Source organism: Lonchura striata, chromosome 5 (genome assembly GCF_050655825.1).
Source record: "Lonchura striata isolate lonStrDom1 chromosome 5, ASM5065582v1, whole genome shotgun sequence".
Classification (NCBI taxonomy): Eukaryota; Metazoa; Chordata; class Aves; order Passeriformes; family Estrildidae; genus Lonchura; species Lonchura striata.
In genome coordinates, this window is record NC_140707.1 from 20,066,083 (window position 1) to 20,080,716 (window position 14,634).

General features: G+C 56.9%; 3 protein-coding genes across 8 annotated transcripts in view; 2 read left to right on the forward strand and 1 right to left on the reverse strand.

The window, feature by feature from the left end:
- Positions 1 to 440: 440 nt before the first annotated feature.
- On the reverse strand, positions 441 to 2,970 carry GPR152 (G protein-coupled receptor 152). The gene has a single exon (XM_021556077.3). The coding sequence runs from the start codon at positions 1,356 to 1,358 to the stop codon at positions 441 to 443; it is 918 nt and encodes a 305-aa protein (XP_021411752.1). The 5' UTR covers positions 1,359 to 2,970.
- RHOD (ras homolog family member D) lies at positions 454 to 5,690 on the forward strand. 4 transcript variants are annotated; one of them, XM_021556079.3, is made up of 5 exons: positions 454 to 3,267; positions 3,729 to 3,816; positions 4,034 to 4,143; positions 4,230 to 4,364; positions 4,477 to 5,690. In XM_021556079.3, the coding sequence occupies exons 1-5, from the start codon at positions 3,139 to 3,141 to the stop codon at positions 4,642 to 4,644; spliced, it is 630 nt and encodes a 209-aa protein (XP_021411754.1). In that variant the 5' UTR covers positions 454 to 3,138; the 3' UTR covers positions 4,645 to 5,690. The 4 variants fall into 4 exon arrangements, with proteins under 4 accessions (XP_021411754.1, XP_085437421.1, XP_085437422.1 ...); XM_085581295.1 differs by having other exon boundaries at positions 454 to 3,816; XM_085581296.1 differs by having other exon boundaries at positions 4,230 to 5,690.
- Positions 5,691 to 5,696: 6 nt separating this feature from the next.
- Positions 5,697 to 14,634, forward strand: part of KDM2A (lysine demethylase 2A) — a 33,547-nt gene continuing 24,609 nt past the window's right edge. For all 3 annotated transcript variants that reach the window (XM_085581262.1, XM_085581261.1, XM_021555935.4), the window contains exons 1-3: positions 5,697 to 5,809; positions 6,132 to 6,159; positions 7,368 to 7,472. In XM_085581262.1, coding sequence (XP_085437388.1) covers positions 5,790 to 5,809; positions 6,132 to 6,159; positions 7,368 to 7,472 — 153 coding nt within the window. In that variant the 5' untranslated portion in view covers positions 5,697 to 5,789. The remainder of the gene's footprint in view (positions 5,810 to 6,131; positions 6,160 to 7,367; positions 7,473 to 14,634) is intronic.

The following is a 14,634-nucleotide window of genomic DNA, read 5'->3' on the forward strand; positions in this document are numbered from 1 at the left end:
GACGGGACGGGACGGGACGGGATGGGACGGGATGGGATGGGATGGGATGGGATGGGATGGGATGGGATGGGATGGGATGGGATGGGATGGGATGGGATGGGATGGGATGGGATGGGATGGGATGGGATGGGATGGGATGGGATGGGTACAGTGAACAGGGAAGGGGAGCCGAGATGAGGATGGTTTGGGGATAAGACTGGATTGGGAATGCAGATGGGATGTGGATGCAATGATAGGGATAAGGACGGGGAGAGGGTTAAGGATAGGGATAGACACAACAACACGGATCAGTGGGATGGGAAAAGGGATGGAAAAGCTATGGGATGCATCCTGACTCACAGCTGCAGGAAGATGACCTGCAGGCCTGGCTGGGAGCAAGGGTGGACAGCTGAGCATGAAGCCAGCACGGACAGCACAGCCGGTGGGACCACAGTGGCCTTTCATCTGGACATTGTGGTGATCCCTGTCTCCTCAAAGACCCTCTGGAAGGCGACCTGGAGGGACACGATGGAGCAGTGCCTCCAGCAGCTCCCCACCAAGAAGTAGATGAAGGGGTTGATGCTGCTGTTGATGCAGGCAAGAAGGAAAACCACCTGGGAGGACACAATGGTGTAGCTGAGCTGCTGCAGGAAATTCCAGAGGCTGAGGGGCACTCCAAAGATGAGGAAGAAGAGCACCGTGAGGAAGATAACAATGTAGAGTCTCTTAGGCTGACGTCTCTTGGAGCCACACTGGACCTTGATGAAGAGGATCACATTAGAGATGACCATGGGTGGGGCAAAGATGAGGAAGCTGAGGGCATACATGGAGATGAGAGCCACCCGGCAGTGCTCATGCTCCTGCGACAGGCACAGGGAGGTCACCACGACCACGACAGCGATGGAGAGGCCCCAGAGCACGGCACACACCACCCATGACAGGCGCTGGGGACGGCGGCAGCGGTACCAGAGGGGGAAGAGGATTGAACCACACCTCTCGATGCTGATGGCTGTCAGCAGGTACAGCCCCATGTTGTAGGAGAGCAGCGACAGCAGGAGAAGGGACCTCAGGTACTTCAGGGACACGACAGTGGAGCAGGACACATCCTCCAGCAGGTAGAGCAGGGAGGAGGGGACCATGAAGAGCAGGAAGGTGAAGTCAGCGACGGCCAGGTTGAGGATGTAGACAGTGATGGGGTTCCTGCGGATGTGGAATCCGAGGAGCCAGAGCACAGCCCCATTCCCGGCCAGCCCACAGAGGCAGATGAGCAGTGTGACACCACCTATGGCCACATCGGTGACATCGATCTCACAGAAATCGTCTCCTTCGGTGTCCATCACAGGAGATGAGGGAGGTGGGGAGGTCTGGTTCAGCTCCATGGTGGAAGGTGGGATGTGGTCCCCAGCTGTGGGTCAGGGCAGAGGGGGGTTAGTGGGATGTGACAAGGAGGGGGATCCTGGTGAGGTGGCACAATAGGGCTGGGGACAGGGGGGCTGTGGGATGGCTGGGCGTGAGGTAAGGGCGGAGAGAGGGTTGGATCAATCCAGTCATCCCGATTAAGGACAACTATGGGAGCGGTGAGAGGGGCTTTGGGGACATCCAGGGAGAAACAAGCAGTGCCCAGGGCTGGACTCTGGTCCCAGCCCCCTACCTTTCTTTGGGGCCAACCTGTTGGTGTGTCCGAGCAGGGCAAGCTCCCTCCTTCCGGTGCTTCTTGCCACGGTCTTCTCCAGTGCGGAAAACTGGGGTCTCCACGTCCTCAGAAGCTCCAAGCAGCCTATTTGTCCCCAAATAAAGCTGCTTTTTGGGGTGTTTCTGCACAATCACGGGTCAGACACTGAGAGCACTGGGCAGCTGCACACAGGCTGCCTCTTCTCCCGTCAAAATTCTGTTTTGCGGGAAAGGAAATGTTTTGTCCGAGCAAATACCCAGAGGACAAACACTGCAGCAGTTACATCTCACTTTGAAAGAATCTTGATGCTTTTAGGATTCAACCTGATATCTCATTAGACTGGTAATTGCCACCTTCCTAATTGTTTGATGTTGCTCCAGCCTCCTCTCCCCATGCTGCCCCCATGCTGGCATCCTTCTGAGATTGTTCATTACCGCATCTGTGCATTTTTCTCCCAGCCTCCCAGCATGAGAATCCCTCTCCTCCGATTCATCCTGCACCAGGCCTGGGGGAGAGTTTGGAATTTGTTGCCTGAGCCATCACTTTGGATTCACTCCAGTTGGTCTGGGGGCTCCAGAGCCCTCCTGGACTGGCTGGTACCCACTGAGAGAACCTGGAGAGGCTGGTGGCAGATGGGGGAATGGCAGGGGACAGCACACACGACCCCACATCCCTCCCTGCAACCCCACACCAGAAGCACCCATTCAGCCCCACCAAAGTTTTGGGGTGGCAGAAGAGGGGAGAGGGTCTTGGGGACATCCCAACAGGGGCGTGGGGGACATCACTGCTGGGATGGCATGTCCCCGAGCAAGGCAGGGTGTCACAGCCTGTCCCACCCGTGTTGGGATCACTAGGAAAAGACAGAAGCAGGTGGGTGCCCCTCACGCAGGTGTGGCTGAGCTGGGTGCCAGGGACAGAGACTCCAGCATGGCACAGCACGGGTGTGACAGCAGGGGTGGCAGTGACAGCGGGGCCAGGGCAGTGAGTCACCCCCCACCGGTGCCTCACTCCACCCCTGGACTTTGCCTCCTGCGGATGCTCAGGGCAATAAATCCCAGGCTGGGAGGCGGGAACGGGGCGTCGGGGAGGGCACAGGGGTCCCGTCCCTGGGGGCTGCGCTGTGCAGGGGGATCTGCACGAGCAGGGCTGGGATGGGGAGTGGCATCAGGAGCGGGATGGGGATCAGAGTGTGCCAGAGGCAGCGGGCAGCAGTGCGAGGGAGCGTCGCGCAGGCAGGCAGGACACGCAGGTGGCAGCGTGACGCTTCTGCACCGCGAGGCCCTGCCGGGAGAAGGTCACCCGTGTGCCAGGACACCTGTACGTGTGTCCCGGCCACTGTCACCGCCGCGGCCCCAGCCCCGCGGCGGGCGGGCCCGGCGGGCGGGTGACAGCCGCACCCTGGAGCGGGCGGGTGCCTCCCGCCTCCCCGTCCCCATCCCTGTCCCCAACGAGGCCACTCGGGCTCCGTGGCCTCAGCGGACGCCCCCATGCAGCGGGAGCGCGGGGAGCAGAGCGCAGGAGCCTCCGAAACCGAGGTCAAGGCTGTCATCGTGGGGGATGGCGGCTGCGGGAAGACGTCGCTGCTGGTGGCCTTCGCCAAAGGGGACTTCCCCAAGGTACCGGGATGCCTGTCCCCTGGTGGGTGGGTGACACTGTCCCTGTGCGGGAGTGGTGACGGGCAAAGGGCGGTGGGACGGACACGGTGGCGGCAGCGGGGCCGTTTGAAGTGGGACATGGGGACATGGGGGTAGCCCAGCCTGGGGCTGATGGGGGCCTGTGACACCTCTCTCTCTTGGGGAGTCATGGGGAGGAGCAGGGTTTGTCCCTCCGTGAGAGCACATAAGGGACTCGGGGAGTGCAGGGAAGGGGGGCAGCTACAGAGACCCCAGAACCCCTGTCCTGAATCCCCACGTGCCCTGGGATGGGGGACGAGGGTGGGTCCCATCCCACTGCCCCAGGGAGGAAGCACCATTCCCACTCCCTACTTCCCTCCCTGTGCTCTGTTCTGCCCCACTGGGGTCCCCTCTCGCTGCCCCCCACAGCTGCCACTGTGACCTGTATCCCTGTCCCCTGCCAGGTCTATGTCCCCACCGTGTTCGAGAAGTACACGGCGTCCCTCCAGGTTGACGGCAAGCCCGTGAAGATCCACCTGTGGGACACAGCAGGTGGGACAGGAGGGCACAGGGCGGGCAGTTGTGCCCCCCACTCTCCCATCCGGGCGTTTTGGGGTGCCCCACACTCGTGGTTATGCCTTGGAGGGGTCTCCCCCTCCAAGGGGTCCCCATGACCATGGGAGAGGGGGGTTAACCCACAGCCATCCCCACAGATGTCACTTTCACTGTCCCAGGCTGGCATGTAATTGTTTCCTTCTCCACCCGGCAGGACAGGAAGACTATGACAGGCTTCGCCCTCTGTCCTACTCAGACGCCAACGTTGTCCTCATGTGCTTTGATGTCACCGACTCCAACAGCTTTGACAACATCCTAACAAAGGTAATGCCACCCCGGGGTGCTGCCTGTCCCCTGTCCCCATCCCTGGGTGGCACGTGCCCATCCCGGGGTGACGTGTCCCCCCACAGTGGTACCCGGAGGTGAACCACTTCTGCAAGGGGGTCCCGGTGCTGCTGGTGGGCTGCAAGACGGACCTGCGGCAGGACCAGGAGGTGCTGCAGAAGCTGAAGGACGGACGGATGCAGCCCGTCTCCCGCCAGCAGGTGGGTGTCACTCCCAGTGACACGGCACGGGACAGGACAGGGGTGGTCCCCAGCAGCGGACAGTGCGACAGCAGGGTCCCGTGGCGGGGTCTGACTCTGTGTGTGCCCACAGGGAGAGGCCATGGCCCGGCAGGTCCGCGCCGTGTCCTACATGGAATGCTCGGCCAGGTACCAGGATAACGTCGGGAACATCTTTGTGAGAGCCTGCCATGCCGCCATCAGTGCCGCCCGCCGGAGGCAGCGCAAGGCGGGACCCAGGAGGGTCTGCGTGATCCTCTGAGCCCCCCGGCAAGGCACAGCCCCCCGGGATCTCCTGCTGTCCCCGAGCTCCGACCGCACCACGGCTGCTGCCGCACCTCTGCCTCCGCCACCACCGGAATGCCGCTGCCACCCTCCCGACCGGGGTTGGCACGGCTGGTCACCACGGGGGGACAGCAGGAAAGCTTTCCTTGGCACGAACTGTCACGCCTGGATCCCAGAGACCTGTGCCACCACGGCTGCCAGCATGCCCTGCCAGCCGGGCTCTGGGGGCAGAGAACTGATTTGGGGCTCCCCTTCCCGCTGGCAGGCCAGCGCCGGAGGGTGACACGGGGTGACTGCAGGGTGATCTTCTGCCATTAAAGTGACACAAAACTCATCGGCGTGAAGGGTCCCTGGGGCAGGAGCAGCCCCTGCACGGCCTGGGGACAGCAGGGACTCCGGGAGGGCGTCAGGGACATGTTGGGGTCCCACCATGGGCCCCGGGTGGATGAGAGACCACTGGGATGGGGTCACCTGCTGATTTTGGGTTGAGGTGTATGTGAGCATGTCCAGGGGTGTCCTGCACATACAGGTCTACAACCTTATATATAGTTATACATATATGTTTATATATATATATTACCATACAATGTATACCTAACTATATAGCTGCTTTATAACCACCCATATGACTATATTTACTTTATATGCCACTGCATACATTTAGGTTATGACTATCTATATAACTATGTATAGTTTATAAAAACATTGTTAATGTCTGTAGCGTATAACTACTGTAAGGAGCTGTGCGCAGTTACCCAGGCGGATGTAGGTGCCTGCCGGTGTCTCTGCAGACCCCCACACAGCCGTGCAGGCAGCCGCGAAGCCCGCGGGGACACCGAGGGGCCACGAACCCCCAAAATCCCACCGGGGCTCCCCCTCGCCGGCCCCCCCCGCCAGGGGCGTGGCCACGCGGCGGAGGGGGCGTGGCCACGCGGTGGGCGTGGCCTGTGTGTGAGTGGGCGTGGCCGGGCCCGAGCCGCGCGGGCGCGGGGCGGGGCCGGGCTGGGGAGCGCACGGCGCAGGCGCGGCGCGCGGGTTGCCGGGGGGGGGGGAGGGGGGCGCCCGTGCGTGCGGCGCGTGCGCGCCGCGTCGGTGTGTATGTGAGGCTCTGACGGGTTCAAAATGGCGGCGGCGGCTCCTGTGTGAGGAGGGGGAACCGCGTCCGGCCGGGGGGCGGCGGCGCCGGGGGCGCACCGCGCGGGCGGCTCGGGGCGGGCGGCGCCGGCCGAGCTCCGGCGCTCGGCGGCGGGGGGGGTGCGGTGGTGGTGGAGGCGGCGGCGGCGGCGGGGGGACGCGGGCCGCGGCGGCGGGGGGCGGCCGGCGGGGCTGTCAGCGCCTGCTGCCCGCGCCGAGAGCGGCGGGGCCGGGGGCGCGGCGGGGCCGGGGCGCGATCGCTGCTGACCGGGGGGTTTCTCCTCCTCCGTCTGTTCTGTTCTCCCCCCGCCCCCCCCGTGCCGGCGGTAGAAGAGGACAAAGGCGCAGGAGAGACCTGGTGAGCACCGCGGGGGTCACCGGCGAGCCCCGAGTTTTTGCGGGGTCCCGGAGCGGGAGCGGGCGCGGGCGGGTCTCCCCTTGCCGGGCCCCGGGAGGCCGCGTCGGGAAGTTGGGGAGGGGGCGGCGGGTGCCGGCTGACAGCTCCCCGGGGACCCTCCCTCCCTCCCGCCCGCCTCCCCTCCTGCCCCGGCGGGGCCGGGCTGGGGTGGCCCGGCGGGCCGGGGGTTGCCCCCTGCCCCGCGGCGGGGCCGGCGCGCTGAGCTCCGCTTGTCCGGTTGTTTATAAACAGAGTTCAGCAAGTGTGGGGAAACTGCCGCCCTCGGCCGAGCCGGGAGCCCTGGTGCCGTGGTTCCAAGGGAGGCAGGGGTGGAGAGGGTGCTGGCGGGACTGGGAATGCTGTGCTGTCCAAGCGGGGGTCGGGAGGAGCAGGATGGAGCTAGTTCTCCCTGCGTGCTCGTAGCGGTTCTGTAAACACTACGAGAGAGGTGGCGGATCCCCTTCCTCGATCCCGTTCCCCGATTCTCCTCGCCGAAGGTCCGACTTAAGCATAGTCCTGGGGATTAAGAGCCGTGCCATACCCAGGCTTTGGTTGGTTTCTGTCCCTTTAAAAAAAAAAGTGTAGGTGCCATCTGACGCCCTGGGAGGTTTTCCCGGGTTGGTGTGTGGTGTCACAAGGTGGTACATTTGGAGAGTTCAGCATTTAGGTCTCCTCCAGCCAGGAATTAGATCTCTAACTGCTTCCCTGCTTGGGTGCTGTATGTAGGAGATCCCACATGCCTTCCCTGCTCGTGGGAGATGTCCTGTACCACTGTAGTTTCTCCCAGGTGCCATGGTACAGGATATCCTGAGGACAGTGATTGTGTTGTTTGGAGAAGTTGGCTCTCCAGTATTTAATTTTGGAGAAGCCGGGGTTTTACAGCGCCTTCCCTGTTTTTTATCCCACTATGGGCCAGTGGAGCTGCTGGTGGTAGTGTGGAGCCAAGGTGGGAGACCTGCAGCTCCTGTTGTGTAACAGAAGAGCTGGTGAAGTCATGTACCCTGACATTTATTCTAAGTTAGAATAGGAGCCTTAAAAGTTGGGCTTGGCTCATCCACTGCATTCTCTCAGCCCCCAGAGCAGGTAGGGGTTGGCCCCAAAAGGAGAAGGGAAGTGAGGGGTGTGGGTGTCCCTGTGCCCTTTTTCACTGTTTGCCTCTGGCTTCCAAGGAGGAAGAGGACGATGACAGCAGTCCTGGCGTGTCCTTCTCGCTCTCCTCCGAGGAGTCGGAGATGGAGCCCGAGGAAGAACGGATCCGTTACAGCCAAAGACTGGTCAGTAGTGGCCTTGAAACAATCCTCTTCTAGTGTTGGTTCTGTTGCAGCTGGAGGAGGGAAAGGCTGTTCCTGGCAGCAGGGTTGAACAACCCCAACAGGCTGGTGGTGGATGGATGCAGCCTGCACAGAGGTGTGGGCTTGGCTTTGTGGCTTTGTGGGTCCTTTTGTGTCACCAAATTTGTCCTAATTAAGGGAATTTGGCTGCTGAGCTCTGGAAAGGGGGGTTGGAGGCTGAAGCTGGGAAAGGAGCGTTGGGATAGGAACTAGAAACTGGTGTCAGTGTAGTTTCTCTGTCACAACAGAGTTTTTTCTGTGTGTCTGTGACAAGCACAGGACCTGAAACACTGTGTGTTACCAATCTTGATTTGAGTGGTTGTGAAAGCTGAGGGAACCAGCTCCAGCTTCAAGCTCCAGTTTACCTGTGCCTCTTCCAGTGTTTTCTTCTGAAAGGAGATGTTCCAGCATTCAGGTCCCAGTCAGGCCCTGTCAGGAGCTCTGGTGTTTGTGCTGGGACTGCATGAATCCAATGGTCTGGAAATTCAGCTATAACTGGGAACAGCTTGGGAGCTCTGCTCTTAGAGTCTGAGGTGATATTCCCAGAGATGCCAGGGCAGGAGGGAAGCTGCTGTGCCTCCCACGCTGTTTTGAGGCAGTTGCAAGCCCCCAGGGAGGGCAAGTGGCAGCTCTGTGGTGGAGTCCCTCTCTGAGTCACAGCAGTACCTGTATCCTCACCTTCAAGGTGCTGCCCATAAAGGTGAATCCTTATCCTTTAATTCCCTGGAATCATTTGGTGTGAGGCTGTGTGGTTCTTGGCATTAAGCTTTGTCCTCAAGATGAGCAGTTCTGGGTGCTGGGGAGTTCCCAAGTGCTTCGGTGGATGTTTTAATTTGGCATCAGCAGCAGTCCCACCTCCTTCCTCATCCTGACACATTTATTCCCACAGCTGTGCAGGACGCAGCCCAAGGTGCTGAGTTGACTGGGGAGTGATCCAGGACTAACCCAAAACATCTGGCAGGTGAAGGGGGCTATCAGCCAGGAACTTGTCAGTTTAAAAATGCTTATCATCTCTCATATAAAAATCAGGAGGAGTTGGTGTCCTGGTGCAGGTGGGCTGGGCTCCAGCAGAATGTGCTAAGCTGGATAAATGCCTGCAGGCTGATGAGCTCCATGTGCTTAAAGGGTTTGGGAAGGCACATGGGCAGCAGGGTGAGGCTCACCTGGACTTGTGTGGCCTCTTGTGTGTGTGTTGTCTGTGCTGGCCTGAGGCCCAGGGAGGAGGCATGACCCCTGTGTGGTGGGTAAGGCTTAACTCCTACCTCCTGCCATGCTTTTCCTGGAAACTTCCAGCTCATTATGTGCTCCTGCTCTGTCAGTGACGCTCTCTTGTGAAGGACCCTAAAAAGATTATTATTTTTCTTCTGTAGAGCATTCTTTGACTTACTCGAATATCCCATATATACCTTGGACTTGGGAGCTGGGTTAGTAGGCCTAAATGAGAAATTCGAAGTAGGGAAGTAGTGAGCTGGTGGTACAGTGTGTTTCTGCTGCTGTCAGCTGTGTGACTGGGACTCAATTAGCAAAAAATAAACATATTTTTTAAAAAACCAATCCAGGTGTGATAGTAGTTCTACCAGCCAAACAACCTGGACCAGAATAGTGTATGGTGGTGAAGGAGCTGAATTAATTGTGTGGTTTGATGGTACCAGCTGAGATGGCAGAGGCTGTTTGTTCTCTGGTGTTTCAGGTAATTACGATAACAGTATCTTTCTCCTGACCAGTTTCTATCAGGCCATAGAGGAAATCTTGAGTGTTCTGTGTTACTTTGTTTAGTTGGCACTAATGTTGATTTCCCCTGCTTCAACAAAAATCCGATGTGTGTCTGTTTTGTGAATGAATTTATCAGTGTTGGTGAAAGATTTGGGTTTGGAGGAGAATTTCACCTCTGCTTCAGGTGTGGTCACGTTCCTGCAGGAATTCTCTGCCAGGTCACACATGCCTGTGTGGCACAATGCCACTTTGATTAGGTGGCTTGCAGCGCCCTAACTGTACATTCTTCCTAGTTCAGGCTCTGCATTGATGACTCCCAGGATAGCACAGGCCTGGGTGAGTTGCTCTGGACTCAGGGATATCACTGGGAGGATGTCTTGGATGCACCCATCCAAGGCCATCTGTGAGAGAAGCTGTGTCCTGCTGAGCTCTGGGAGGCTCATACAGGCAGTGGGTGATGCTGAGTGTGGAGAGGACACAGAGGAGCAAGTTATGGGATATCCATGCTCCTCACCCAGAGACTGGGAGCACTGGAAGTGGGACTTGCAGGTGCTGTGGAGTAGTTTTCTGCTAATTCTGCCTGAGTGTTCTGCCCAGCTCCATAACGAGGCAGTTCTTGGGGCTTGGGCCGAGGTGCCAGCATTTCAAGCTGGAGTTGCGTGTTTTGCAGGCCCTTAATGGAGGAGCTGAAATGCTCTATTGTGTCCTGAGCCTGAGTGACAGTCCAGCCCTGGCACTAACAATGCCACAGTCCCTCTCTGAGACTTGGAAGTCTTTGCTGGCTGTCGCTGGGTGGTTGCACCCAGCCCATGTCACACCAGACTGTTGGGCTCACCATGAGGAGCCTGGACTCCTTAAAGACTCTGGAGAGAAAGATCCATTAGCCTGCTGTTCACAGAGGCTGCCTGTCCTTCTGCAGAGCAGTCCTGCCATATTCCTGGGTGCTGGAAGTGTGAGGAAATCTCACCTGCCTGCTCCAGGGCTCATTTTGGCAGGCCTGTGCTGTGAACTGAGACTAGTAAGGCCCTGTGAATTGCAAGCTGGGATTAGCACATTACCACAGTGCTGCCATGTGCTTGCAGTGACAATGTTCAGGGTGAGAAATGAAGGGCAGCAACACTGGATCACTTCGGAATGACTCGGGAGCACAGCAGGAGAGTGCCATTATCCAAAGGACAAGTCCCACTCATCGCAGCCTTCCCAGCAGTCTGGATCTCAGGGTGTGGTTCTCAGGATTGCCCCGGTGGCGGAGCTGGTTGAAGAGGTTTTCTCCCTTCCTCCCTCAGTGAGTGCTCCGGGAGCTGATGGCCCTGAGGTGAATGCTGCCTCAGGCAGTTGTGCATCATGCCCTGGATGAAGTTGGCAGGGGGGAGGCACCTAGTCCCAGCTGTTGTCTGTGCTGGGATAGTGAGCAAACCTGACAGGGCTGGAAGTCTGAGATGGAGAGACAGGGTGGGGTAGAAACCTCTTAAACTGGCTCTGCTGCTGGAGAGAGCCCAAGGAGGAGCCTCACCCTCCCTGGGGGCTCTGTGGGCTGAGCCACAGCTCCTGCTGGGGGTGCTGGGGTGTTGGGCCCGAGTGACCATCCATGGCTGGGTGCAGTGTCACACTTATTTTGACTGTGGAAGAGTTGTGACACCCATGAAGGGATATGGGCTCATGGAGCAGGAGACCTAAGTGCTGTGGGTGCTGGAGAATTAGGGAGGTGAAAGGGGAGCTGGGGAGTGCTCTGTCCCTTGGTCTGAGGCAGTCTGTGTCCTGCCTTAGCACTGCCCTGCCCTCTGGTCAGAGCCTTGTGTGAAATTTGAGAGGAGGCTCTGCCTGTCCCTACCAGCCAGAAGCTGAGGGCTGTCCTGTAAACAGCAGTTACCAAACCTGCCCTTGCATGTCGGTGTCCACGCTATCCCCTGAGAGAGTTCAGATGGGCTTTGCAGCATGTGGAGCCATCAGCTGGGGGATGAAGCATGGGGGAGTGTGCAGGACAAGGTTTTTCCTCCAGCCCTGTGTGCTGTGGAGTGATCCCAGCTCAGCCCATGCCTGAGGGATAGCACTGCTGGCTCTGCCTGGTGCCCAGTGTCCCAGCAGCTGGAATCTTGTGGTTTCAAACTTTTTTGTATCCTTTCTGCAGGATGGATGGGGTGATAGTTCAGGACACACAAGTCGTGGGACCAGGAAGGCTCACACATGTTGATAGGACACTTGTGACAGTTTTTCTCACAGGCTAGGAATAAATTGAGAGATAAATGGCCTCAAAGCTGAGAGAGGGAGATCAGGGGGAACAGGCTGTGGGCTGCCTGTGTCAGGTAAGATAGGAAAGAGGAAGATGCAGCTTTCTACCTTCCCTGTATTGCTCCGTCTTGAGTGTTTCACAGTATCCCAACAGTGGGATGCAAGGAGCAATCCCATCAGGTTCAGCCCAAGTTCTGGTTTGTCCTGTAAAGCTGCTCACTGCCAGGTAATGATCCTTGAAGATTGCGGGTGTTTGTCACCCCCAGGTATTGGGGGCTGACAGAGGCCAGTCCTGCTGCATACTGGCTTTTTCCATACTGATTTGGGACTCATGAGTGTGCTGGGGTGACCCTGCCTGTGTTGCTCCCTGCAGACACTGAGCATGAGATGAGCCCCAGGAACTGGGTGAGAATTTGGGTGTTTTTACATCACCTGCTCCCTCTTCCCCATGTTTGAAATGTGACACTGGAAATTCCTGTCAAGCCAAGCTCCTTCCTGGAGTTCCTCTGTACCCTGTGTGAAACCCAGCCTGGCCAAATGTCCCTGGTCTGCTGGACACACCTCAACTGCCCAGTCTAGACAGGACCCAGGCAAGGGGGGTAATTAATCTCTCCCACATGCCTCAAACTGGAGGCACTACAAATGAGTCATTCCAAATGACCCAGGTGTAATAAATGAGCTCTAAATAATTCAGGGGCTGTTCAGATTTGGTCTGGACAAGGCTTTGGTGGAAGCTAGCAGCAACTGAAGGCTATTCTTGGAAAGCTTTAGAAATCCCTGTGAGCATTTAGATCCTGCCAGATGCATGACTCTGCTGGTCCCTGGGAGAATACGTCCCTGAAACCAAGTGGATGCTGTTCCTTGTCAGCAGAGAGGGATACAGGAGGTAAATATCTGCTGGATTCTTACTGTCCCAAGCCTGAGTGTGTCCTGGAAGCTGCAGTGCTGACTAAGCAAGGAGCCAAACACCACAGAAGCACTTCAAGTTACCTGTGAGTTACCAAACAATCTCTGCAGGCTTCATTTATGTTCCTATAATAGCCAGGAATAAGTTTTCCCAGGGTTATCCCAGCTGGAGGTGATACTGACAAGTCAGGAGAGAAGTCCCTGTGTCCCCAGTGCCTTTTTAGTTATGTCAGGAGCCACCCAGATTTACAGGTCACTGGCTGGGTTTGGGGGAGAAAGGGCAGATGTGGGAAAGTGATGTTATGCTCAGGAGGTGGAGAAAAAAGGTGCTGCACTAATTTTGTCCTCTGAAAATGTATAAAGGAAGCAATTCCCTTCAGGATGAGATCTCTGGTGCTGCTGCTGAGGGAAGAGTGTTGCTGTTTCCAGAGGAGGAAATGATGGCCAAGCCTTTATGGGGCTGTGAGGAGCTATGGTGTTTTTTGCTTTTCACAGGAGCCTGCATTCTCTGTGCTGCTGATGCTCCCTGTTTGCCTCTTTTCCCAGTTCTTGGCAGCCAGGTGGGGAACATTTATAGCTGGTTGTGGGTGTTGCTTTCTGCCACTTGGGGTGGTTCAGGTGAACCTGGTGACAAAGTGTATCCTGGGAATCCATGATGGGGGGAGAGGAAATGGAGCTGTTGGACAGGAGTTCTGTCCTGTTCCTGTGTCCGTGCTTGTGCATCTCTGTTGCTGTAGCAACAGCACTGGGAGTAAACAGCAATGAGCTGGCTTTCCAGGGATTTTGAATCCCTCTGGAACTTCCAGGAACTTGAACCAGAGAAGTTTTTGGGCTGAGATCTGCTCAGGGTTGCAGGGTAGTGGATTTTCCATATTTTAGCCATTGTTCAGTACACAAAAGAGCTTTACTAAAGGTGCCCCCCCCACCCTTTTAGGTCAAGGAGAAGGCTTGGTGAGCTTTGTTCATGCTGGTCCTCAGGGCTGGGAGCTGAGTGCACAATTCTGTTGTGTTTTAGCTGGTCCTGACAGAATTTGGGAGAAAATGCCACTTGAGAAAAGTCCTCCTTGTTCTTCCATGTACCCCTGGCTCTTGGGAGCTGTAATCTTGGGATAGAGCTGAGGCAGCTGAAAGTGGAAAGGAGAGGGCTGGCAGTGCATGCTCCTTTAAGGTCAAGCTGCCTCAGTGTCTTTAATTTGTTGTGCATAAATATTTCCATGTGTCACTGAGCCCCTTTGCCCCATTTGGAGTAAGGAAGGGACGAGTGCTGGGTTCCTTATGGAGGAGAGGGGGGGGGGAGTGTGTGCAGGGATGGTGTAACAGCACAGAGACCAGAGGAAATATCCTTCCTAGTAGCTGGATTCCCGCATTGTCCATGTTCTTCCCAATGGCCCTGGGTTGTTTTTCCTCTCCCTAAGCATCTTCAGCCCCATAGCCTGCAATGCAGCCAGTCTGCTGCTGTTCCCTTTAAAAAACAGTGTCAGTTGAGCAAGAATTGCAGTGCAAACCTCAAAGCTTCCTGCATTTTTGTTATTCCAGTACTCCTGTGGTCCAGGGATGGGACAGAACTGGCAACAGGTTTTGGCAGAGCTGGGTTGGGACACTGGGAAATTTGGAGAGTGAGCACTTCCCTGATAAAAAAATCCAAGCTAGTCCTGTGATTCTTTATTGTGCTGGAGACAGAGAGGTCCCCAGCAAGGAATTAAGTCACTCAAGACTGACCTGCTACTGCTGATCAGCTGCACCTCTGAGTTCATATGGTTCTGTCTGTCCCTTGTCCTGGGTCTCTGCCTCTTGGTCTGTGTGGGCTCAGTGGTGGGAACATGGATTAAATATGTATAATTCTCAAGCCAGCCTTTTCTGGAGCAGTTTGGTCTATTTTGTTCCATTTGGGGAGGATTCTGTTGCCTTCCTGCACAAAGCAAAAGGAGGAGCAGAGCTGGTACTGCTCATCTACCTCACATGCTAGGGGACTCCTGACAGGGAAAGGGCTGCACATGGGTTTTTTTCCTTGGATTTCTTCTGACTGGGAAGGGGTGGGATGTCATTCAAGGCGTTTTCTCAGTCCTTTCCAGAAATGAGAGGGGTGAATGTCAAAGGACGGCTTTTAGCACTGAGGGTCAGTGTTCAGCCTTGAAATGTTTTGGAGGGTTTGATGGTCCTTCAAGAGCTGCTCGAGGCTTGTGTGGAATCCAGGCAGGATTTGTCCCGATGCCATGGCTGGTGGTGGAAATGGGCAGTGTGGGGGTTAGCAGTGCCA

Excerpts from the sequence above, each read along its gene's own strand:
- GPR152 (XM_021556077.3), bottom strand. The coding sequence starts at position 1,358 with ATGGAGCTGAACCAGACCTCCCCACCTCCCTCATCTCCTGTGATGGAC.
- RHOD (XM_085581294.1), top strand. The coding sequence starts at position 3,573 with ATGGGGGACGAGGGTGGGTCCCATCCCACTGCCCCAGGGAGGAAGCAC. Across the intron at positions 3,817-4,033 it reads CCACCTGTGGGACACAGCAG|GACAGGAAGACTATGACAGG; the intron begins GTGGGACAGGAG and ends TCCACCCGGCAG. Across the intron at positions 4,144-4,229 it reads TTGACAACATCCTAACAAAG|TGGTACCCGGAGGTGAACCA; the intron begins GTAATGCCACCC and ends GTCCCCCCACAG.